Source organism: Engystomops pustulosus, chromosome 10 (genome assembly GCF_040894005.1).
Source record: "Engystomops pustulosus chromosome 10, aEngPut4.maternal, whole genome shotgun sequence".
Classification (NCBI taxonomy): Eukaryota; Metazoa; Chordata; class Amphibia; order Anura; family Leptodactylidae; genus Engystomops; species Engystomops pustulosus.
Window position 1 is genome coordinate 89,318,679 of NC_092420.1, and position 25,494 is coordinate 89,344,172.

Here is a 25,494-nt window from a genome sequence, read left to right on the forward strand (position 1 = left end):
TAATGGATAATTCTTCGGCATGCCCCACATGGCATAGAGTTGGGCTATAATCTGCACCAGTTCCTGACAAAGGACGAGTCATAGGCGACCAAATATCAGACAAGACAGAAAACTGAGCAGAGGAGCTCACCAGAGTGTGTGGAGTCCGGGGTGGACCTGTAGCTCTGGGTTGGAGAGCGAGGTGACAGGACGTGGTTGGGGGACCCTGGTACGCTCTCTCCAGAGGATAAAGAGCGGTTTAGGGAAGACAGACTGCGGCTCGTGTGCAGGAGTGAGGCTTGTTTTGTGATCTTCCGGAACAGGGAACACTTCTTCTTACTGAGAGACAAATAGAAAACGTCAGGACTTCTCTCGCCGCTCTGCTGGGACCATCATTACCTTCTTTTACCACTACTTATTTGCCAACAGATATTTACTTGCCTCTCTTGCCCATCCTTTGCCTTGTTCTTCTTGTTGCGTCGTGCCATCTTAGATTTGTGACCCGCCTTCCGTGCCGGCCCAACTTTGATTGAAGTGTTTTCAAAAGGAGTAGTCGATATGGAGACTTTACTCCCGCTCTGCAACACAACAGAAGAAACAGGTCACATGTCAAAGAGGAACAACAGACTGCTGGGAAGTCACATCAAAAACCTGCAACTATACATCCAGCCGAGCAGCACGGAGTCTAGAGTAGTAGGTTATCCCCTCCACCCTCTCGTTTGCAACAATACCCAAGAGCCTCTGCAGATTTCTAGGTCAATGCTGGGCATCCCCAAATGTTATAAAGAGGTCATTACCTTCAGAATCAGCTCAACCACCTCCGTGTGCACCAGCCCATGGACAGGCTCGCCATTCACGTGAGTGATGAGGTCCCCCTCTCGCAGGCCGGCCTCGTGAGCAGGACCATCCTCTTCCACATGCTGTGCACAAGACAAAAGTTTATGACGTACGACCACGGGATAACCGTGAAGGACACAATCCTCAGAAGGACAATGGAAGACATGTGCAGATAACTCACCCAGACCATGTGGTGGACCGTGTAGATGTCACTCTCACCCAAGTAGACCCGAATGGCCCTTAAGGTGAACCCGTACTTCTTCCCTGCTCGATGTATGATTATAGGAGGCTTCAGATGGGAGATTGCGGGGGAGAAATCTCTGCTTGGAGAGGAGTCTCGTGATGATGGGTTGGAGGACTGGGAGTGTGGAGACATGGGACTGACCAAAGGAGAACACATATGGTGATCTGTGGAGAGTCAATACCACAAGTGGCGGTGAATAATGGCAGTAATAACATAACATTTCCAGCTATCCAACAACTTCTCATTTACCAGAGGGGATCATCAGCGACAGGGCGGTGGCTGAGGCCGACTTGATAACTTTATTGACTGGTTTTGAGGTGCGCTTCTCAATGGAGTCTCCTGAAAGGAGCCGGTGCCGGGCCCTCCGTACAGCCAAATCACTAATGGCTTTTGGAGTGGTGAACTCTGGGGTGTCTGTGGGGACCATGTGGGTGCTCTGATCCGAGAAGTCAGCGGTGCTGCCAGCTGTGGATCAGAAGAGACAACACTGTGAGAGGAGTGAACAGAAATCCACGCACCACAGCAGGAGGGAAAGGGGGCGACTATTACCAGTCAACGTGGTGGAGCCGCTGGTGTTGCTGATGGTGGAGGACGGTGTGCTTGGCACTTGCTCTTCATCCAGCTTCAGCTCCCTCTCCACCGGCTGTTGCAGCACAAATGCATCTCGGGGAAATAACATTGGTGTGGATGAATTCTCCTGCTGAAGTACTTTCCTCTGTGACCGCGGATCCTCTTCGGTGGAGATGGCAAAGCGTGGCATTTCCACCAGGCCGGAGCAGCGCCGGCGCACCGTGAGGGGGGGACTGGAATCACTCTCTGTATGCGAAGACTCAGAGGCAGACAGGCGCTTGCGGAGTCTAATGTAGAGGAAATAGTGGTCAGAGCCGGACCTGTACTTCTCCACATTCAGATGTACAAGTGGCAGACATACAACACGTGGGATGCAAGTACACCATGAAGAAAGAGCGACAGCCATGCAATAAGCTACACACACAACCGCCAAGCAATGGGAGTAATTTCCCCCAGAGACCGCACAGACACTCACATTTCAGGGGACCCCAGAACCCAGCCCCGGTCTCTCGTCTTCAGGCCTCCCAGTCCATCCAGTTTGTCATCTTTCTCGTCGCTGAGACTACGCTTTGTGGGTGGCGGAGTCCTCTCTTCATGAATGGAAAGACGCTCCATGCTACTGTAGACCTGGAGGGGGCGAAGGGCAGACATCATTAAACACTCGGAGCAATGTAAATGGGGGACCTGAAGAGAGGTTCAATGTACCTTGCTGTATCTTGGGGAGCAGGAGGAAAACTGTCTAATCTCCACACGCTCTTCATCATTGGTATCATCCTCCTCCGAATCCACATGATGAAAGCGCTCGGAGCGAGCTGCAAAGGTAAAAATACCAATCATCAGAATAGTATGGCGGCACAGACCAAATGACTAGACGGGACCCCACAATGGCAAAAGAAAGATCTGTGGAGAATCACATGATCTCTCACAGCCAGTGAGTAGCCCCAAAAATGTGGTCACTACAGAACTATCTGCATCAGGCCTGTGACCAGGACAAGGGGGCATCCTCTACGCCTAGAGGAGAGGCGGCTCATCACCATAGACAGTAGAACTGCCTCTCCTCTAGGTGTAGAGGATGTCTTCTATCACCATAGACAAAGGTTCTTTACTGTAAGAGCAGTGAGACTATGGAACTCTCTGCCGCAGGAGGTTGTTATGGTGGACTCTATGTACATGTTCAGGAGAGGCCTGGATGCCTTTCTGGAGAGAAAAAATATCACGGGTTATGGGGAAAAAACATTTATTTAATTCTTAAAGTTTGGACTTTTTCTTTGTCTTTTTCCAGCCTTATATACTATGATACATTTACTGCAGAGCTGCTATTGGCTGTGGGGAACCATCTGATTGTCATTCAATCATACTGACTGTTTCTGAAGCACAGCTGAGGACACGTTTCTTACTATCAAAATAACTGGTGTCATCTTCAGACTCCAACTGTGGAATGAACTCTGCCTTCTGCCGGAGCAGCCCGTTCCAGTCCAGATCCCTGAAGAATTGGTGCTGCCTAACCTCGTAGGCGCCTCCTGCAAAATGATAGTGGATTACATGGCGGCTCACGACCCGGGTCATGACAAGACAAGATCAGAAGCAGTCGCACCCGTTCCCATACGCTCCAAGGGACTCTGGCGGAGGAGCTTTGAGATGAGATCCTGAGCCTCGGCCGGCAGAGCCTCCTCCCCGTCTGGCCATGCAATCTCATCTGGGACAAGAAGAGACAGATATCAGATCAACCCATTCACAGCGGAGAAACAACAAATAAACAGACTGGATGCATCAGGACACATCCGCACTCACCGCTGATCACCTGACCAAACAGCTCCTCTGGGGTGTCTCCAAAAAAGGGGACGCAGCCAACTAAAAACTCATAGAGGATGACGCCCATCGCCCACCAGTCCACAGGCTTCCCATAGCCTTGCCGCAGGATAACTTCAGGAGCAATGTACTCAGGAGTCCCACACACCTGGGGAGAATGTGGGGAGCAATTATTAACATGCAGGTAACACGACCCACAGATCATAGGGAGGATCATCAGCAGGTTTATCTACCATGAAAAGCCATCATGATAAACCAGGGACAATACCGATCGATCCAGGCACTGTGACTGAGAATTTTATCATATTTGTTATGCATAATCGCTTTCCTTCTAAAATTAACTTTTATATTTATGCAAATGAGCTTGGGGGAGGGGGGCTGCTAGCTCAGCTCCTCTGTGCTGCAGCTTCCCAGGCTGTTATACTGTGCAGGATTACTCCCCCCCCCCCCCCCGTGAAAGATTACATCAGGCAGAGGGAGGGGGAAGCACTAAGGGAGTCAATGTAACAGCCTATGAAACTACAGCACTGAGGGCCTCTGGTAACACCCCCAGGAACACTTCTGTCCAATTAGCATAATTTTAAAAGTTGATTTTGGACGGATGGAGGCCATATACGGTATCTGTATCCATGAGTAATATCCCTGGTTTATCAGGGTGGATTGTGATGGGAGATTTCCTCTACACACCTGTTTGTCCAGAAACTCGCGGGTGTCCTTCTCTATGTGCCCCTCGTACAGATTGGTGGTCAGACTCATCAGGCCAATCTTAGACAGACCAAAATCTGTCAGCTTGATGTGACCCATGGAGGTGATGAGGAGGCTGCAAGGAAGGAAACAAACATGAGCTTCAGCACACGCTCTACTACTAATGCGAAATGCCCTCTGATCTTTCCACCTTCATGTGACCTTCTCTAAGGCTACACCAGGTCTATAATTGGTATTACACAGTCCCCCTCATCATGCTGTTAGGAATCTGACACAATGAGACCACTGACATGTGACAATTGATCAGCAGTACTGCACCATTGATGTTCTCAGAAGGAAGTGGCCCCTGAGCTTAGAGAGTCACAGGGAGACATCATCAGGTTGTACCAGAGAGACTGAAAGAGATACAGACTCATTGTGAGACCATATACAGGTGCAGTGGGCACAGGTTTCCTGCAGATACATGACAATGCTAGACCTGATATGGCTGTATTTTGTCAGCACTTCCTACATGATGAAGGCATTAATGCTATGGACTGTCCTGCCTGTCCCCAAACCTGAATCCAATCAAGCACATCTGGGACATCATGTCTCGTTCCATTCACCAATGCATGATGCACCACAAACTATCCAGAAGTTGACTGATGCCTTCATCCAGGTCTGCGCGGAGATCCCTTAGGAGAAAATCTGTTACCTCATCATCACCATGTCCAGGTATTGTAGCGAGGTCATACAGGCACATGGAGGCCGCACACTCCTGTGCATCATCAGGAGCATGTCCAGGCATTGTAGGGAGGTCATACAGGCAGGTGGAGGCCATACACAACTGATCATCAAAAGCAGGCACAGGCATTGATAGAAGGTCATAAAGACACTAGGAACTGAACCTTATTTCCTTGTCTTTATGCATTTCCAAGGAAGTTGGATCAGCATGAAATGTGATTTTCCAATCTGATTTTGAAGATCATTCCACATCCAGATCCCCAGGGGATATTCAAAGTGATCTTCATTTATCATTTTTATATTTAGTTTTTTTCAGCTATTTAAATGAAGAATTGGAAGATTTTGTTTATTGAGATCTAGTATGTGGGGTTTTCGTGTTCCCCCATGTTCTGCCTTGCAGATTTCAGGGGTCTCCACTAGTGAACACTATTGCCTGCTAGTGAGAATATACTCAGCGGTACAATGACCCTAAGAAATGCAGAAAGAAGGGTCATTACTACATCTTTCCGGAGCGGTGACACCTACTTGTCCGGCTTCAGGTCCCGGTGGACGATTCCATAGTTGTGGAGATATTCCAAAGCCAGGACGGTCTCTGCAAAGTACATCCGGGCCAGGTCCACAGGTAGAGCACCGATGTTCTTCAGGAGAGTGGCGCAGTCCCCACCTGCGAGTGAGAAAGACGTCAGTATACGGAGAGTTGCCGGACCTCCCATCAGCACCGGAACCGCAGAGGTAACAGGACAATTATAGGGTATAGGGCAAAAGTCCTGGTACACACCTTCCACATACACAGGAATAACAGGACAATTAAAGGGCACAAGTCCTGGTACACACCTTCCACGTACTCCATAACCATACAAAGGTGGCGCCTGGTCTCGAATGAGCAGAACATGCTGACAACAAAGGGGTTCTCCGCAAAGGTGAGGATGTCCCGCTCCACAAACGCCTGCTGGATCTGGTTCCTTAAGATTAAGTTCTGCTTATTGATCTTCTTCATAGCAAATCTCTCGCGTGTTTCCTTGTGCCGCACCAGATACACCGCCCTGGAGACAAGAGGTTACAGGTTATCACTCTGTGACAGCAGTGCCCACTGCTCTGTGGATACCGGGCATGACATCCTTCATTTACCCGTAGGCGCCATTGCTAATCAGCTTGATGTTCTCAAACTCATCTTCTGATGGTGTCTTCTTGGGGGGTATGACGGGAGCACCACGATCCTGGAAGAGAAGGTATGATCAGCTACAGCCGGAATAGACACGGTTATGGAGGATCAGCGAGGGGCAGCGGGTACCTCCACAGAGTCGTCCATCTCCGGAGTGTCTGTGCTGCTGCTGTTGTAGCTGTTCAGCTGGGCCATTTCTACAGACACATCAGAGTCACATTGGATTGGGACAGAATTTCTGACAATGTATGAGGCGGCACCATGTGCACCACCACAATGAGCACAGTGGAAAGCGCCTATATGCCACATCCATAGGTCTGACCCCGCTTCATGGGCACTCACCCTCCAGGGGATCCCTGTTGAGCCCCAATTGGCTGATGATGTAGCGGGGGATGTCAGATTTGATGCCTTCTCCTTCCTTGGCATGGCCCTCTGCCGCCTCTAGGAGATGGTAGAACTCCTCTGGGTCAAACTCCTGGAGAATAGACAGAACTGTCAATCTGTGGAATAGCCTGCCTCAGGCGCTGGTCACAGCAGGGACAGCAGAGAGCTTCAAGAAGGGTCTAGATGCCTTCTTACACCTAAATAACACTAATGAATATGTTATATATAAATGTTTCCCCCAAATTCCTTCCTCATCCAATCCCTTCCCTTCCTTGGTTGAACTTGATGGACAAGTGTCTTTTTTCAAACGTATAAACTATGATACTATGAAATCATTTAACAAATTCAGCGCCTTCAGCGCTTAGGGCAAAGGTGACCACCCGCTGTTCCCAGAAAGGTTGATGGGGTGGCACAGTGTGTATCATTACCAAAACGCCAGCATTGCATGGGTTAATTATAGGTCATACTTCATACCGGGCGTCCCGCCCCTTACTTCTGACTATTCCCTCAGTGATGTATTAATAATACCGCCAAACAATAACACCGTGACCTACACACACAGTGTCCCAGGAGGAGGACCGCTGCAAAGGCTACATCTTACCAGACACTCCAGGAGTCGGGCCGGCCGGGCGATGACCATCATCAGCTTCTTCACCAGCTGAGTCACAAAGGCCACCTCCGAACTCTCCGAGCGCTCATGAGCCTGCGAGACAAGAACACAAGTCACAACAAACAGGGCAGGAGAGCCTAGAAATGACTGGCAGCAGCCTTATAGGTGCATGGATGGGACTAAGAAAAAAGTCCAAATAAAGATATGTTGTGGACACGCTGTGACTACTGGCTGTGGCCCAAGCCCAGTCCAGGTGAGGCCCAGCACCGCCCAGACCCGACCATCGTTATGTTTGGAGGAAAAGGGAGAAGCCCAAAATCATCCAAACATGTTGTGGAGGGACTGGGGCACAACATATAATGGATACATCATAAGGAGAGAATATTATGTGGCGATACTGAATAACAACTCAAAACATCAGCCCGGAACATAACGCAAATGGGTCCTCCATATGGACAATGACCCAAAGCTGCAGCCAGACTGGTTACACAGCGGCTGATGGAGAATAAAGTCAATGTTATGGAGCCATCACAAAGCATTGATCACAATCCTACAAAAGAGGTCTGGATAAAACTGAAAAGGCTGAAGCGAGCGGGAGGCTACAAAAAAAGCTCAGCTACACCAGTGCTGGCAGGAGATATTTATGTACACTGCTCAAAAAAATAAAATAAAGGGAACACTCCGATAACACATCCTAGATCTAAATGAAAGATATTCTCATTGACTACTTTGTTCTGTCCGGAATGTGCTGACAACAAATTCACAAAAATAAATCAATGGAAATACAACTAGTGTCAGGACACAGAGTGGAGCGACAGGAGAGGACCTGGGACTAGTGAGAACTTCTCCGAAACACTCCCCGATACTCAGCCTCCTGCACCAATCACCATCAGTTATGTTACATCAGCCAGGGAAATGCTCATTGGACTGTCAATCGGTTGTAGACTGCTACCCATGGCTTGAAAAGCCGTGCCCATCTGCTGCGAGTTCTGCAACCACTTGTACGCTTTTAGTGGAGATGGATTTGGCTGCATTTTATGTACATGCTCAGGAGTGAAGCTGCTCCGCTACAGATTGATATTTGGGGAAGGAATGCCCGCTGGGATGCCACGTTATGTGCCCCTGCACTTGGGACTACGATGCAGTAGTTCGCTATGGTGACGACAGAGGGGGGACATCCACTGGAATTGAGGATTGATCGCTGTAGAATGGATGGTTCTGCAGGTGACAGATTATTGGTCCCTCTAGCGACACTACGCAGCCTCCCGCTATAATTTACCCGGGTTTATGCAACAATTTGTTATGGCTGAGGCCATGCCCTTCCCGCTATGCCCGATACTGACACCACCAATTTTGGATAATAGTCAGGTCCAGGTGTTCGATTTCTTTGCCATTATCCAGAACTGCCATTATGGCAGATACTCACATCCTGCAGGAGCTTCTCCAGGTTTTCCTGCAGCTCACAGAAGTAACGTGAGGTGATCAGTCCGTCTCTGGATTTTCCCAGACAGTCACGGGCCAGCTCGATGACCTGGTGATGAATGAAGCTCAGGACACCGTCGGCCAGGGGCAGCACGCTCTCCGGGGCATTGCGGCTGATGAACTCTGACAGTCTATCCTCCATCTGAGCCGTGGCCTTCAGCAAACAGAGACAAGTCACAGGAGTGAAGGCGACAGCAGACCGATCTCTACAAGCCCCGACAAAGCAGAGCACAGCAGGGACAGCAGAGAGCTCAGGAGCAGAGCACAGCAGGGACAGCAGAGAGCTCAGGAGCAGAGCACAGCAGGGACAGCAGAAAGCTCAGGAGCAGAGCACAGCAGGGACAGCAGAAAGCTCAGGAGCAGAGCACAGCAGGGACAGCAGAAAGCTCAGGAGCAGAGCACAGCAGGGACAGCAGAAAGCTCAGGAGCAGAGCACAGCAGGGACAGCAGAGAGCTGAGGAGCAGAGCACAGCAGGGACAGCAGAGAGCTGAGGAGCAGAGCACAGCAGGGACAGCAGAGAGCTGAGGAGCAGAGCACAGCAGGGACAGCAGAGAGCTGAGGAGCAGAGCACAGCAGGGACAGCAGAGAGCTGAGGAGCAGAGCACAGCAGGGACAGCAGAGAGCTGAGGAGCAGAGCACAGCAGGGACAGCAGAGAGCTGAGGAGCAGAGCACAGCAGGGACAGCAGAGAGCTGAGGAGCAGAGCACAGCAGGGACAGCAGAGAGCTGAGGAGCAGAGCACAGCAGGGACAGCAGAGAGCTGAGGAGCAGAGCACAGCAGGGACAGCAGAGAGCTGAGGAGCAGAGCACAGCAGGGACAGCAGAGAGCTCAGGAGCAGAGCACAGCAGGGACAGCAGAGAGCTCAGGAGCAGAGCTCAGCAGGGACAGCAAAGAGCTCAGGAGCAGAGCTCAGCAGGGACAGCAAAGAGCTTCAATAAGCGCCTAGATGCCTTTTTATAACATGGTGGTTATGATATATAGAATTGTCTTCCTTAAACCCCTTTGTCATCCAATCCCTTCCCTTCCTTGGTTGAACTTGATAGACGTGCGTCTTTTGTTCAACCGTATAAACTATGTAACCTCTGACCCTCCCAGGAATAGCCTGCGACAACCTCTGCCCCACCGAGGCATAACACCCAACAGACTCCATCCCCCCCAACTGTCCCCACCCCCGAATGAACCCCGCCGTAGTCCCCCCTCCTCACAACTTCCAAATCCCCCCTCCACCGGCATAGGCCCCCTCCTGACAGCCTCCAATCCCACTGGCATAGCCGCCCCCCACCCCGACAACCTCCGACCTTGCCCGGAATAACACCCTCCCCCCCCCTCACAGCATAGCCCACCAACATAGCCCCCCCACTGCTCCTGACAAACTCCAAATGCTCCCGGCATAGCCCCCTCCTCCCGACAACCTCCGACCCTTCCTGGCATTGCTCTTCCAACATCCTCCGCCCCCCCCGGCATAGCCTACCCTCCTAACAACCTTCGACCAGGGAACATGGCACAGCCAGGAGACCAGGGAAGGACTCACCTTAGGGAAACGCTCCTTGTACACGTGGTTCATCATTATAATTTCTCCATCATATGAGACGGGGGAACGGCCGGGACTAGGGGGGAAGCAGAAACATCAGCCCTAACAGATATAGTATATACAGCATGAGGGGACAACAGCTGCCCATGTAGCATCAACCTGAAGTCCACCATGTCCGTGTGTGACAGGGGGTCTGGGAGGTGACGGCCGTGTCAGTGTGCCAGCTTTGTCAGGCGGTGTATGGCATGTAATATACGGGGTGTATCAGTATATATCGCATGTTACATACGGGGTGTATCAGTATATGTATCGCATGTAATATACGGGGTGTATCAGTATATGTATCGCATGTAATATACGGGGTGTATCAGTATATATCGCATGTTACATACGGGGTGTATCAGTATATGTATCGCATGTAATATACGGGGTGTATCAGTATATGTATCGCATGTAATATACGGGGTGCATCAGTATATGTATCGCATGTAATATACGGGGTGCATCAGTATATGTATCGCATGTAATATACGGGGTGCATCAGTATATGTATCGCATGTAATATACGGGGTGCATCAGTATATGTATCGCATGTAATATACGGGGTGCATCAGTATATGTATCGCATGTAATATACGGGGTGCATCAGTATATGTATCGCATGTAATATACGGGGTGCATCAGTATATGTATCGCATGTAATATACGGGGTGCATCAGTATATGTATCGCATGTAATATACGGGGTGCATCAGTATATATATCGCATGTAATATACGGGGTGTATCAGTATATATATCGCATGTAATATACGGGGTGTATCAGTATATATATCGCATGTAATATACGGGGTGTATCAGTATATATATCGCATGTAATATACGGGGTGTATCGGTATACATGGCATGTAATATACGGGGTGTATCGGTATACATGGCATGTAATATACGGGGTGTATCGGTATACATGGCATGTAATATACGGGGTGTATCGGTATACACGGCATGTAATATACGGGGTGTATCAGTATATATATCACATGTAATATACGGGGTGTATCAGTATATATATCGCATGTAATATACGGGGTGTATCAGTATATATATATATCGCTTGGCATGTAATATACGGGGTGTATCAGTATATATATCGCATGTAATATACGGGGTGTATCAGTATATACACTCACCAGCCACTTTATTAGGTACACCTGTCCAACTGCTCGTTAACACTTAATTTCTAATCAGCCAATCACATGGCGGCAACTCAGTGCATTTAGGCATGTAGACATGGTCAAGACAATCTCCTGCAGTTCTCCCGAGCATCAGTATGGGGAAGAAAGGTGATTTGAGGCCTTTGAACGTGGCATGCTTGTTGGTGCCAGAAGGGCTGGTCTGAGTATTTCAGAAACTGCTGATCTACTGGGATTTTCACGCACAACCATCTCTAGGGTTTACAGAGAATGGTCCAAAAAAGAAAAAACATCCAGTGAGCGGCAGTTCTGTGAGCGGAAATGCCTTGTTGATGCCAGAGGTCAGAGGAGAATGGGCAGACTGGTTCCAGCTGATAGAAAGGCAACAGTGACTCAAATCGCCACCCGTTACAACCAAGGTAGGCAGAAGAGCATCTCTGAACGCACAGTACGTCCAACTTTGAGGCAGATGGGCTACAGCAGCAGAAGACCACACCGGGTGCCACTCCTATCAGCTAAGAACAGGAAACTGAGGCTACAATTTGCACAAGCTCATCGAAATTGGACAGTAGAAGATTGGAAAAACGTTGCCTGGTCTGATGAGTCTCGATTTCTGCTGCGACATTTGGATGGTAGGGTCAGAATTTGGCGTCAACAACATGAAAGCATGGATCCATCCTGCCTTGTATCAGCGGCTCAGGCTGGTGGTGGTGGTGTCATGGATCCGTCCTGCCTTGTATCAGCGGGTCAGGCTGGTGGTGGTGGTGTCATGGTGTGGGGAATATTTTCTTGGCACTCTTTGGGCCCCTTGGTACAACGCCACAGCCTACCTGAGTATTGTTGCTGACCATGTCCATCCCTTTATGAGCACAATGTACCCTGTAACATCTGATGGCTACTTTCAGCAGGATAATGCACCATGTCATAAAGCTGGAAGCATCTCAGACTGGTTTCTTGAACATGACAATGAGGTCACTGGACTCAAATGGCCTCCACAGTCACCAGATCTCAATCCAATAGAGCATCTTTGGGATGTGGTGGAACGGGAGATTCGCATCATGGATGTGCAGCCGACAAATCTGCGGCAACTGTGTGATGCCATCATGTCAATATGGACCAAAATCTCTGAGGAGCTTCCAGCACCTTGTTGTATCTATGCCACGAAGAATTGAGGCAGTTCTGAAGGCAAAAGGGGGTCCAACCCGTTACTAGCATGGTGGACCTAATAAAGTGGCCGGTGAGTGTACATGGCATGTAATATACGGGGTGTATCAGTATATATATATCGCATGGCATGTAATATACGGGGTGTATCAGTATATATATATCGCATGGCATGTAATATACGGGGTGTATCAGTATATATATATCGCATGGCATGTAATATACGGGGTGTATCAGTATATATATATCGCATGGCATGTAATATACGGGGTGTATCAGTATATATATATCGCATGGCATGTAATATACGGGGTGTATCAGTATATATATATCGCATGTAATATACGGGGTGTATCAGTATATATATATCGCATGTAATATACGGGGTGTATCAGTATATATATATCGCATGTAATATACGGAGTGTATCAGTATATATATATCGCATGTAATATACGGAGTGTATCAGTATATATATCGCATGTAATATACGGGGTGTATCAGTATATATATCGCATGTAATATACGGGGTGTATCAGTATATATATCGCATGTAATATACGGGGTGTATCAGTATATATATCGCATGTAATATACGGGGTGTATCAGTATATATATCGCATGTAATATACGGGGTGTATCAGTATACATATCGCATGTAATATACGGGGTGTATCAGTATATATATCGCATGTAATATACGGGGTGTATCAGTATACATGGCATGTTAATATACGGGGTGTATAAGTGTATAGCGCATGTAATATACGGGGTGTATAAGTGTATAGCGCATGTAATATACGGGGTGTATCAGTATACATGGCATGTTAATATACGGGGTGTATAAGTGTATAGCGCATGTAATATACGGGGTGTATCAGTATCTATGGCATGTAATATACGGAGTGTATTTATCACATATTGTGTCATGACAGTGTGTGACAGAGGGTGTGGGGGATGGCGGCCATGGCCTGTGGGTTCTGGAGATGACACAAAGCCTCTGGACTCAGCGCTCCCTCTACAATTGCCCTCATCATCCATCTACAAGGGCAGGACAATCACCTGAGGCTCCGGGACCGGGGGCGCATGGCAGGGGAGTGGCGTCCGTCCTCGTCGGTGATGTTCTCGGTGCTGAAGTGTTTGGTCAGGAAGTGAAGCTCGTCCGCCGTCGGCTGAAATGGCAGCTGGTGCAGCTTCTCCTGAGATGAGCAGGACGACTGAGTACAGAGAATACAGAAGAGACACTAAAGACATAGTACAACACCCGGGGGTGAGCAGACGACGAGGAGGACAGTGACCCGGGGGGTGAGCAGACCACGCGGAGGACAGTGACCCGGGGGGGTGAGCAGACGAGGAGGAGGAGGAGGAGGAGGACAGTGACCCGGGGGGGTGAGCAGACCACGCGGAGGAGGACAGTGACCCGGGGGGTGAGCAGACGAGGAGGAGGAGGACCGAGACCCGGGGGTGAGCAGATCACGAGGAGGAGGACCGAGACCCGGGGGTGAGCAGATCACGAGGAGGAGGACAGTGACCCGGGGGGTGAGCAGACGAGGAGGAGGACAGTGACCCGGGGGGGTGAGCAGACGAGGAGGAGGACCGAGACCCGGGGGGTGAGCAGACGAGGAGGAGGACCGAGACCCGGGGGAGTGAGCAGACGAGGAGGAGGAGGAGGACCGAGACCCGGGGGGTGAGCAGACGAGGAGGAGGAGGAGGAGGACCGAGACCCGGGGGGGTGAGCAGACGAGGAGGAGGAGGAGGAGGACCGAGACCCGGGGGGGTGAGCAGACGAGGAGGAGGACAGAGACCCCGGGGGGTGAGCAGACGAGGAGGAGGACAGAGACCCCGGGGGGTGAGCAGACGAGGAGGAGGACAGAGACCCCGGGGGGTGAGCAGACGAGGAGGAGGACAGAGACCCCGGGGGGTGAGCAGACGAGGAGGAGGACAGAGACCCCGGGGGGTGAGCAGACGAGGAGGAGGACAGAGACCCGGGGGGTGAGCAGACTAGGAGGAGGACCGAGACCCGGGGGGTGAGCAGGCGAGGAGGAGGACAGAGACCCGAGTAAGAGCAGACTAGGAGGAGGACCGAGACCCGGGGGGTGAGCAGGCGAGGAGGAGGACAGTGACCCGGGGGGTGAGCAGGCAAGGAGGAGGACAGTGACCCGGGGGGTGAGCAGGCAAGGAGGAGGACAGTGACCCGGGGGGTGAGCAGGCAAGGAGGAGGACAGTGACCCGGGGGGTGAGCAGACGAGGAGGAGGACAGTGACCCGGGGGGTGAGCAGACGAGGAGGAGGACAGTGACCCGGGGGGTGAGCAGACGAGGAGGAGGACAGAGACCCCGGGGGGTGAGCAGACGAGGAGGAGGACAGTGACCCGGGGGGTGAGCAGACGAGGAGGAGGACAGAGACCCCGGGGGGTGAGCAGACGAGGAGGAGGACAGTGACCCGGGGGGTGAGCAGACGAGGAGGAGGACAGTGACCGGGGGGGTGAGCAGACGAGGAGGAGGACAGAGACCCCGGGGGGTGAGCAGACGAGGAGGAGGACAGAGACCCCGGGGGGTGAGTAGACGAGGAGGAGGACAGAGACCCCGGGGGTGAGCAGACGACGAGGAGGAGGACCGAGACCCGGGGGGTGAGCAGACGACGAGGAGGAGGACCGAGACCCAGGGGGTGAGCAGACGAGGAGGAGGACAGAGACCCGGGGGGTGAGCAGGCGAGGAGGAGGACAGAGACCCGGGGGGTGAGCAGACGACGAGGAGGAGGACAGAGACCCCGGGGGGTGAGCAGGCGAGGAGGAGGACAGTGACCCGGGGGGGGGTGAGCAGGCGAGGAGGAGGACCGAGACCTCAAACATGGAGGTAGCAGAACAAGGAGACCACAGTTACATTTAGGAGAGGGGGCGGCCGCTTACTGAGACAGTAGAGCTGGGAGTGTTGGTTCCATATCCGGAAGATGGCAGCGATGCCAGTGACCAACGGCGGCCATCAGTCCTGAAAAACATGAAGGAAAGGTTAGAGATGAAGGTTCAACCATCAGAGAGACAGGAGCAGATGGCAATGGATTCAGACGCGGGGTGCGGTACCCAGAAAAATATGTGGCGTGATATGTAATATGTTGCGCAGGATCAGTGGGCACAAATGTAATGGCGCAGGATCGGTGGGCACAAATGTAATGGCGCAGGATCAGTGGGCACAAATGTAATGGCGCAGGATCGGTGGGCACAGACGTGATGTATAAAGTAGTGGAGAGACATGAGGGAATCGGATACAGGCTGGTGGGGTTACCTGTCCGTGCGGTGTCCGTGGCTGGGTAGAAGAGATGTCACATATTAGTCACATGATGCGGCTCCTATAATCCACATTACACAACCAATCACACCTGTATACACTGCCCGCGCCATGAGGACCAGGAGATACAGGAGACTACTGCCATCTAGTTTGAGTAAAGAGAACTGCAGCTTGCGACCTCCTCTACATCCCAGTCCTGCAGCCGCAGCCGCCTCCTCCTCTACATCCCAGTCCTGCAGCCGCCTCCTCCTCTACATCCCAGTCCTGCAGCCGCCTCCTCCTCTACATCCCAGTCCTGCAGCCGCCTCCTCCTCTACATCCCAGTCCTGCAGCCGCCTCCTCCTCTACATCCCAGTCCTGCAGCCGCCTCCTCCTCTACATCCCAGTCCTGCAGCCGCCTCCTCCTCTACATCCCAGTCCTGCAGCCGCCTCCTCCTCTACATCCCAGTCCTGCAGCCGCCTCCTCCTCTACATCCCAGTCCTGCAGCCGCCTCCTCCTCTACATCCCAGTCCTGCAGCCGCCTCCTCCTCTACATCCCAGTCCTGCAGCCGCCTCCTCCTCTACATCCCAGTCCTGCAGCCGCCTCCTCCTCTACATCCCAGTCCTGCAGCCGCCTCCTCCTCTACATCCCAGTCCTGCAGCCGCCTCCTCCTCTACATCCCAGTCCTGCAGCCGCCTCCTCCTCTACATCCCAGTCCTGCAGCCGCCTCCTCCTCTACATCCCAGTCCTGCAGCCGCCTCCTCCTCTACATCCCAGTCCTGCAGCCGCCTCCTCCTCTACATCCCAGTCCTGCAGCCGCCTCCTCCTCTACATCCCAGTCCTGCAGCCGCCTCCTCCTCTACATCCCAGTCCTGCAGCCGCCTCCTCCTCTACATCCCAGTCCTGCAGCCGCCTCCTCCTCTACATCCCAGTCCTGCAGCCGCCTCCTCCTCTACATCCCAGTCCTGCAGCCGCCTCCTCCTCTACATCCCAGTCCTGCAGCCGCCTCCTCCTCTACATCCCAGTCCTGCAGCCGCCTCCTCCTCTACATCCCAGTCCTGCAGCCGCCTCCTCCTCTACATCCCAGTCCTGCAGCCGCCTCCTCCTCTACATCCCAGTCCTGCAGCCGCCTCCTCCTCTACATCCCAGTCCTGCAGCCGCCTCCTCCTCTACATCCCAGTCCTGCAGCCGCCTCCTCCTCTACATCCCAGTCCTGCAGCCGCCTCCTCCTCTACATCCCAGTCCTGCAGCCGCCTCCTCCTCTACATCCCAGTCCTGCAGCCGCCTCCTCCTCTACATCCCAGTCCTGCAGCCGCCTCCTCCTCTACATCCCAGTCCTGCAGCCGCCTCCTCCTCTACATCCCAGTCCTGCAGCCGCCTCCTCCTCTACATCCCAGTCCTGCAGCCGCCTCCTCCTCTACATCCCAGTCCTGCAGCCGCCTCCTCCTCTACATCCCAGTCCTGCAGCCGCCTCCTCCTCTACATCCCAGTCCTGCAGCCGCCTCCTCCTCTACATCCCAGTCCTGCAGCCGCCTCCTCCTCTACATCCCAGTCCTGCAGCCGCCTCCTCCTCTACATCCCAGTCCTGCAGCCGCCTCCTCCTCTACATCCCAGTCCTGCAGCCGCCTCCTCCTCTACATCCCAGTCCTGCAGCCGCCTCCTCCTCTACATCCCAGTCCTGCAGCCGCCTCCTCCTCTACATCCCAGTCCTGCAGCCGCCTCCTCCTCTACATCCCAGTCCTGCAGCCGCCTCCTCCTCTACATCCCAGTCCTGCAGCCGCCTCCTCCTCTACATCCCAGTCCTGCAGCCGCCTCCTCCTCTACATCCCAGTCCTGCAGCCGCCGCCTCCTCTACATCCCAGTCCTGCAGCCGCCGCCTCCTCTACATCCCAGTCCTGCAGCCGCCTCCTCCTCTACATCCCAGTCCTGCAGCCGCCTCCTCCTCTACATCCCAGTCCTGCAGCCGCCTCCTCCTCTACATCCCAGTCCTGCAGCCGCCTCCTCCTCTAAATCCCAGTCCTGCAGCCGCCTCCTCCTCTACATCCCAGTCCTGCAGCCGCCTCCTCCTCTACATCCCAGTCCTGCAGCCGCCGACTCCTCCCTCTCTCTCTCCTCCTCCTCCTCCTCTCTCTGCAGACCTGCAACTGTGCCTACAGACAGGCCAGACCCCTCCAGGACACGTGGGAGACATGGTGCACGTATGCCCCATCACATCATCTGCGCTGGAATTAAGCCTCCAACTCCCCATCCTGCAGCTACCTACTCCCCACTCTATATCCCCAGTCCTGCAGCATCCCCACTTCCTCTACATCCCAGTCCTGCAGCCGCCTCCTCCTCCTCTACATCCCCGTCCTGCAGCCGCCTCCTCATCCTCTACATCCCCGTCCTGCAGCCGCCTCCTCATCCTCTACATCAGCAGTCCCATGAAACAGGATGAAATGAACAGTCCCATGTAACATACAGGAAAACCCGCAGTGGACACTAAGCTACACCAGCACATAGGTCAATGGATACTCACCTCCGTGCAGGGACAAAGGAGAAATGGGCAGCAGCATTAGGAGAGAAGTTGCGGGGGGATTCCAGGGGGCTGTTGCCTGTGGAGACAAAACCTCTTGTGAGTTCATGGAGCCTGAACCCCTTCCTCCTGCTCCAGTCACATCTAAAGTGGTCACTAGGAAGCAATGGGTTGTCAATGTAATTCTGGGTGTCAGCAGGACCCTGAGAAGCTCCAAAGTGAGTGGTTTATCAGTAAGTGACACATGGTGCAATGCTCTGCAGACCTGCAGCTGAGCCCAGACAGACGAGACCCCTCCAGCACTTGTGGGATGAGGAGACTTCACAGTAATGCGCTGGGTTACATGTGGAAGATGCGGTGCATGAGGCCCCATCTCATCATCTGCTCTGGAATTAAGCCTCAGCAGAGCGTAGCCCCCCTCGCTGCCAGGGACCCTCCATCCTCTCAAGATTTACATATTAAGGGGATTTGCATATTAAGACTTATGAAGAAATAGGACAGGAGAATTAGAGGAGGAGGGAGTCACAGCTCAGCGTTATCTCATAGCAAACAGAATCCAGGGCTCACAGAACCCCAGGGATCCAACATGAGGGTCATAGGTCAAGTGGGTCTGACCCCAGCGATCCAACATGAGGGTCATAGGGCAAGTGGGTCCGACCTAAGCTCCACAAAATGGAGGAGGTCATTGGTCAAGTGAGCACAAGTGTGACGACATGTCGGTCTTAGGACAACCCCTACTCTACAACGTGGAGGTCAAAGGTCAAGAGGCGCTGACCCCGAGAGCTATAGCATGTTGGTCACAAGTGAACAGGTCACCATGGAAATCATAGAACAAGAGGGGTCATCACCCACTACAACATGAGGGGCTGCCCGGAGCACCACAGCATCGAGGTAATGGGACAGCATGGTCAGTCGTCTACTGCTACCGCAACCTGAGCTTTCAAGATGGAAGTCATGGGACAAGAGGGGCCATCATTTGCTGCCGTTCCATTAGTGGTTAGAATAATCGGGGGCGCTGCGACCCCCCTCCCCTCCAGATGATACGGGGGCGCTGCGACCCCCCTCCCCTCCAGATGATACGGGGGCGCTGCGACCCCCCTCCCCTCCAGATGATACGGGGGCGCTGCGACCCCCCTCCCCTCCAGATGATACGGGGGCGCTGCGACCCCCCTCCCCTCCAGATGATACGGGGGCGCTGCGACCCCCCTCCCCTCCAGATGATACGGGGGCGCTGCGACCCCCCTCCCCTCCAGATGATACAGGGGCACTGCGACCCCCCTCCCCTCCAGATGATACGGGGGCGCTGCGACCCCCCTCCCCTCCAGATGATACAGGGGCGCTGCGACCCCCCTCCCCTCCAGATGATACAGGGGCGCTGCGACCCCCCTCCCCTCCAGATGATACAGGGGCGCTGCGACCCCCCTCCCCTCCAGATGATACAGGGGCGCTGCGACCCCCCTCCCCTCCAGATGATACAGGGGCGCTGCGACCCCCCTCCCCTCCAGATGATACAGGGGCGCTGCGACCCCCCTCCCCTCCAGATGATACAGGGGCGCTGCGACCCCCTCCCCTCCAGATGATACAGGGGCGCTGCGACCCCCCTCCCCTCCAGATGATACAGGGGCGCTGCGACCCCCCTCCCCTCCAGATGATACAGGGGCGCTGCGACCCCCCTCCCCTCCAGATGATACAGGGGCGCTGCGACCCCCCTCCCCTCCAGATGATACAGGGGCGCTGCGACCCCCCTCCCCTCCAGATGATACAGGGGCGCTGCGACCCCCCTCCCCTCCAGATGATACAGGGGCGCTGCGACCCCCCTCCCCTCCAGATGATACAGGGGCGCTGCGACCCCCCTCCCCTCCAGATGATACAGGGGCGCTGCGACCCCCCTCCCCTCCAGATGATACAGGGGCGCTGCGACCCCCCTCCCCTCCAGATGATACAGGGGCGCTGCGACCCCCCTCCCCTCCAGATGATACAGGGGCGCTGCGACCCCCCTCCCCTCCAGATGATACAGGGGCGCTGCGACCCCCCTCCCCTCCAGATGATACAGGGGCGCTGCGACCCCCCTCCCCTCCAGATGATACAGGGGCGCTGCGACCCCCCTCCCCTCCAGATGATACAGGGGCGCTGCGACCCCCCTCCCCTCCAGATGATACAGGGGCGCTGCGACCCCCCTCCCCTCCAGATGATACAGGGGCGCTGCGACCCCCCTCCCCTCCAGATGATACAGGGGCGCTGCGACCCCCCTCCCCTCCAGATGATACAGGGGCGCTGCGACCCCCCTCCCCTCCAGATGATACAGGGGCGCTGCGACCCCCCTCCCCTCCAGATGATACAGGGGCGCTGCGACCCCCCTCCCCTCCAGATGATACAGGGGCGCTGCGACCCCCCTCCCCTCCAGATGATACAGGGGCGCTGCGACCCCCCTCCCCTCCAGATGATACAGGGGCGCTGCGACCCCCCTCCCCTCCAGATGATACAGGGGCGCTGCGACCCCCCTCCCCTCCAGATGATACAGGGGCGCTGCGACCCCCCTCCCCTCCAGATGATACAGGGGCGCTGCGACCCCCCTCCCCTCCAGATGATACAGGGGCGCTGCGACCCCCCTCCCCTCCAGATGATACAGGGGCGCTGCGACCCCCCTCCCCTCCAGATGATACAGGGGCGCTGCGACCCCCCTCCCCTCCAGATGATACAGGGGCGCTGCGACCCCCCTCCCCTCCAGATGATACAGGGGCGCTGCGACCCCCCTCCCCTCCAGATGATACAGGGGCGCTGCGACCCCCCTCCCCTCCAGATGATACAGGGGCGCTGCGACCCCCCTCCCCTCCAGATGATACAGGGGCGCTGCGACCCCCTCCCCTCCAGATGATACAGGGGCGCTGCGACCCCCCTCCCCTCCAGATGATACAGGGGCGCTGCGACCCCCCTCCCCTCCAGATGATACAGGGGCGCTGCGACCCCCCTCCCCTCCAGATGATACAGGGGCGCTGCGACCCCCCTCCCCTCCAGATGATACAGGGGCGCTGCGACCCCCCTCCCCTCCAGATGATACAGGGGCGCTGCGACCCCCCTCCCCTCCAGATGATACAGGGGCGCTGCGACCCCCCTCCCCTCCAGATGATACAGGGGCGCTGCGACCCCCCTCCCCTCCAGATGATACAGGGGCGCTGCGACCCCCTCCCCTCCAGATGATACAGGGGCGCTGCGACCCCCCTCCCCTCCAGATGATACAGGGGCGCTGCGACCCCCCTCCCCTCCAGATGATACAGGGGCGCTGCGACCCCCCTCCCCTCCAGATGATACAGGGGCGCTGCGACCCCCCTCCCCTCCAGATGATACAGGGGCGCTGCGACCCCCCTCCCCTCCAGATGATACAGGGGCGCTGCGACCCCCCTCCCCTCCAGATGATACAGGGGCGCTGCGACCCCCCTCCCCTCCAGATGATACAGGGGCGCTGCGACCCCCCTCCCCTCCAGATGATACAGGGGCGCTGCGACCCCCCTCCCCTCCAGATGATACAGGGGCGCTGCGACCCCCCTCCCCTCCAGATGATACAGGGGCGCTGCGACCCCCCTCCCCTCCAGATGATACAGGGGCGCTGCGACCCCCCTCCCCTCCAGATGATACAGGGGCGCTGCGACCCCCCTCCCCTCCAGATGATACAGGGGCGCTGCGACCCCCCTCCCCTCCAGATGATACAGGGGCGCTGCGACCCCCCTCCCCTCCAGATGATACAGGGGCGCTGCGACCCCCCTCCCCTCCAGATGATACAGGGGCGCTGCGACCCCCCTCCCCTCCAGATGATACAGGGGCGCTGCGACCCCCCTCCCCTCCAGATGATACAGGGGCGCTGCGACCCCCCTCCCCTCCAGATGATACAGGGGCGCTGCGACCCCCCTCCCCTCCAGATGATACAGGGGCGCTGCGACCCCCCTCCCCTCCAGATGATACAGGGGCGCTGCGACCCCCCTCCCCTCCAGATGATACAGGGGCGCTGCGACCCCCCTCCCCTCCAGATGATACAGGGGCGCTGCGACCCCCCTCCCCTCCAGATGATACAGGGGCGCTGCGACCCCCCTCCCCTCCAGATGATACAGGGGCGCTGCGACCCCCCTCCCCTCCAGATGATACAGGGGCGCTGCGACCCCCCTCCCCTCCAGATGATACAGGGGCGCTGCGACCCCCCTCCCCTCCAGATGATACAGGGGCGCTGCGACCCCCCTCCCCTCCAGATGATACAGGGGCGCTGCGACCCCCCTCCCCTCCAGATGATACAGGGGCGCTGCGACCCCCCTCCCCTCCAGATGATACAGGGGCGCTGCGACCCCCTCCCCTCCAGATGATACAGGGGCGCTGCGACCCCCCTCCCCTCCAGATGATACAGGGGCGCTGCGACCCCCCTCCCCTCCAGATGATACAGGGGCGCTGCGACCCCCCTCCCCTCCAGATGATACAGGGGCGCTGCGACCCCCCTCCCCTCCAGATGATACAGGGGCGCTGCGACCCCCCTCCCCTCCAGATGATACAGGGGCGCTGCGACCCCCCTCCCCTCCAGATGATACAGGGGCGCTGCGACCCCCCTCCCCTCCAGATGATACAGGGGCGCTGCGACCCCCCTCCCCTCCAGATGATACAGGGGCGCTGCGACCCCCCTCCCCTCCAGATGATACAGGGGCGCTGCGACCCCCCTCCCCTCCAGATGATACAGGGGCGCTGCGACCCCCCTCCCCTCCAGATGATACAGGGGCGCTGCGACCCCCCTCCCCTCCAGATGATACAGGGGCGCTGCGACCCCCCTCCCCTCCAGATGATACAGGGGCACTGCGACCCCCCTCCCCTCCAGATGATACAGGGGCACTGCGACCCCCCTCCCCTCCAGATGATACAGGGGCACTGCGACCCCCCTCCCCTCCAGATGATACAGGGGCGCTGCGACCCCCCTCCCCTCCAGATGATACAGGGGCGCTGCGACCCCCCTCCCCTCCAGATGATACAGGGGCGCTGCGACCCCCCTCCCCTCCAGATGATACAGGGGCACTGCGACCCCCCTCCCCTCCAGATGATACAGGGGCACTGCGACCCCCCTCCCCTCCAGATGATACAGGGGCACTGCGACCCCCCTCCCCTCCAGATGATACAGGGGCGCTGCGACCCCCCTCCCCTCCAGATGATACAGGGGCGCTGCGACCCCCCTCCCCTCCAGATGATACAGGGGCGCTGCGACCCCCCTCCCCTCCAGATGATACAGGGGCACTGCGACCCCCCTCCCCTCCAGATGATACAGGGGCACTGCGACCCCCCTCCCCTCCAGATGATACAGGGGCACTGCGACCCCCCTCCCCTCCAGATGATACAGGGGCGCTGCGACCCCCCTCCCCTCCAGATGATACAGGGGCGCTGCGACCCCCCTCCCCTCCAGATGATACAGGGGCGCTGCGACCCCCCTCCCCTCCAGATGATACAGGGGCGCTGCGACCCCCCTCCCCTCCAGATGATACAGGGCGCTGCGACCCCCCTCCCCTCCAGATGATACAGGGGCGCTGCGACCCCCCTCCCCTCCAGATGATACAGGGGCGCTGCGACCCCCCTCCCCTCCAGATGATACAGGGGCGCTGCGACCCCCCTCCCCTCCAGATGATACAGGGGCGCTGCGACCCCCCTCCCCTCCAGATGATACAGGGGCGCTGCGACCCCCCTCCCCTCCAGATGATACAGGGGCGCTGCGACCCCCCTCCCCTCCAGATGATACAGGGGCGCTGCGACCCCCCTCCCCTCCAGATGATACAGGGGCGCTGCGACCCCCCTCCCCTCCAGATGATACAGGGGCGCTGCGACCCCCCTCCCCTCCAGATGATACAGGGGCGCTGCGACCCCCCTCCCCTCCAGATGATACAGGGGCACTGCGACCCCCCTCCCCTCCAGATGATACAGGGGCACTGCGACCCCCCTCCCCTCCAGATGATACAGGGGCACTGCGACCCCCCTCCCCTCCAGATGATACAGGGGCACTGCGACCCCCCTCCCCTCCAGATGATACAGGGGCACTGCGACCCCCCTCCCCTCCAGATGATACAGGGGCACTGCGACCCCCCTCCCCTCCAGATGATACAGGGGCACTGCGACCCCCCTCCCCTCCAGATGATACAGGGGCACTGCGACCCCCTCCCCTCCAGATGATACAGGGGCACTGCGACCCCCCTCCCCTCCAGATGATACAGGGGCACTGCGACCCCCCTCCCCTCCAGATGATACAGGGGCACTGCGACCCCCCTCCCCTCCAGATGATACAGGGGCACTGCGACCCCCCTCCCCTCCAGATGATACAGGGGCACTGCGACCCCCCTCCCCTCCAGATGATACAGGGGCACTGCGACCCCCCTCCCCTCCAGATGATACAGGGGCACTGCGACCCCCCTCCCCTCCAGATGATACAGGGGCACTGCGACCCCCCTCCCCTCCAGATGATACAGGAGCACTGCGACCCCCCTCCCTCCAGATGATACAGGGGCACTGCGACCCCCCTCCCCTCCAGATGATACAGGGGCACTGCGACCCCCCTCCCCTCCAGATGATACAGGGGCACTGCGACCCCCCTCCCCTCCAGATGATACAGGGGCGCTGCGACCCCCCTCCCCTCCAGATGATACAGGGGCGCTGCGACCCCCCTCCCCTCCAGATGATACAGGGCGCTGCGACCCCCTCCCCTCCAGATGATACAGGGGCACTGCGACCCCCCTCCCCTCCAGATGATACAGGGGCACTGCGACCCCCCTCCCCTCCAGATGATACAGGGGCACTGCGACCCCCCTCCCCTCCAGATGATACAGGGGCACTGCGACCCCCCTCCCCTCCAGATGATACAGGGGCACTGCGACCCATCATCAGAGCCTCTTCGGACCCCACCCTGAGCCCTACTTGTACCTGTGTGTCCATGGAGCGGGGAGTGAGGTCGGGGCAGTGTTGGGGACGTGCTGGAAGCTACTATCAGACTCTTGCGATTACTGGTGCGGCAGCTGAGGAGGAAACAAAAGGAGAACATTAATAGATGGAAACAGCAGCAAATATCAGGAAGACCCCCGATGACATCACATCAGGGAGGGCGCAACTGTTACATATACATAAATACAGTATGATAGTGTTGTGTGCGCCACTATCCCAGCACAGACACTTCTTAAATAACTGCAAGCCGTTTTAGCCTTGAAGAACGTGGCTAAACTAAGAACTAAAAAGAGTGGTGCAAATCAGCGCAAAACCCTTATTGAATGTGCCCCAATTGGCTATATAGACTATACTATATATATTTACACACACTGTGCT

General features: G+C 56.2%; 2 protein-coding genes across 13 annotated transcripts in view; one reads left to right on the plus strand and one right to left on the minus strand.

Annotated features, from left to right (window-relative positions):
* PIK3R3 (phosphoinositide-3-kinase regulatory subunit 3) overlaps positions 1 to 25,494 on the plus strand; it is an 87,295-nt gene that overhangs the window by 28,083 nt on the left and 33,718 nt on the right. The window contains exon 11 of one of the 2 annotated variants that reach the window (XR_011850439.1): positions 2,913 to 3,451. The exons of the other annotated variant lie outside the window; for it this stretch is intronic. The gene's annotated coding sequence lies outside the window, so the exon portion shown is untranslated. Of the gene's footprint in view, positions 1 to 2,912; positions 3,452 to 25,494 lie in introns of those variants that run through there. 2 annotated transcript variants of the gene reach the window in all.
* The window catches only part of MAST2 (microtubule associated serine/threonine kinase 2), a 57,703-nt gene that overhangs the window by 2,642 nt on the left and 29,567 nt on the right, over positions 1 to 25,494 (minus strand). For 6 of the 11 annotated variants that reach the window (XM_072128630.1, XM_072128634.1, XM_072128636.1 and 3 more), the window contains 25 exons: positions 25,099 to 25,190; positions 18,175 to 18,250; positions 15,673 to 15,693; positions 15,300 to 15,378; positions 13,455 to 13,609; positions 10,038 to 10,113; positions 8,450 to 8,659; positions 7,015 to 7,116; positions 6,372 to 6,504; positions 6,159 to 6,226; positions 5,996 to 6,084; positions 5,702 to 5,910; positions 5,393 to 5,531; positions 4,127 to 4,259; positions 3,422 to 3,587; positions 3,225 to 3,326; positions 3,028 to 3,150; positions 2,336 to 2,442; positions 2,106 to 2,257; positions 1,610 to 1,917; positions 1,310 to 1,525; positions 998 to 1,224; positions 777 to 899; positions 421 to 557; positions 131 to 318 (listed from right to left, as the gene is read on the minus strand). In XM_072128630.1, coding sequence (XP_071984731.1) covers positions 131 to 318; positions 421 to 557; positions 777 to 899; positions 998 to 1,224; positions 1,310 to 1,525; positions 1,610 to 1,917; positions 2,106 to 2,257; positions 2,336 to 2,442; positions 3,028 to 3,150; positions 3,225 to 3,326; positions 3,422 to 3,587; positions 4,127 to 4,259; positions 5,393 to 5,531; positions 5,702 to 5,910; positions 5,996 to 6,084; positions 6,159 to 6,226; positions 6,372 to 6,504; positions 7,015 to 7,116; positions 8,450 to 8,659; positions 10,038 to 10,113; positions 13,455 to 13,609; positions 15,300 to 15,378; positions 15,673 to 15,693; positions 18,175 to 18,250; positions 25,099 to 25,190 — 3,431 coding nt within the window. The remainder of the gene's footprint in view (positions 1 to 130; positions 319 to 420; positions 558 to 776; positions 900 to 997; positions 1,225 to 1,309; positions 1,526 to 1,609; positions 1,918 to 2,105; positions 2,258 to 2,335; positions 2,443 to 3,027; positions 3,151 to 3,224; positions 3,327 to 3,421; positions 3,588 to 4,126; positions 4,260 to 5,392; positions 5,532 to 5,701; positions 5,911 to 5,995; positions 6,085 to 6,158; positions 6,227 to 6,371; positions 6,505 to 7,014; positions 7,117 to 8,449; positions 8,660 to 10,037; positions 10,114 to 13,454; positions 13,610 to 15,299; positions 15,379 to 15,672; positions 15,694 to 18,174; positions 18,251 to 25,098; positions 25,191 to 25,494) is intronic. The other 5 variants (XM_072128632.1, XM_072128635.1, XM_072128640.1 and 2 more) reach the window with 3 other exon arrangements.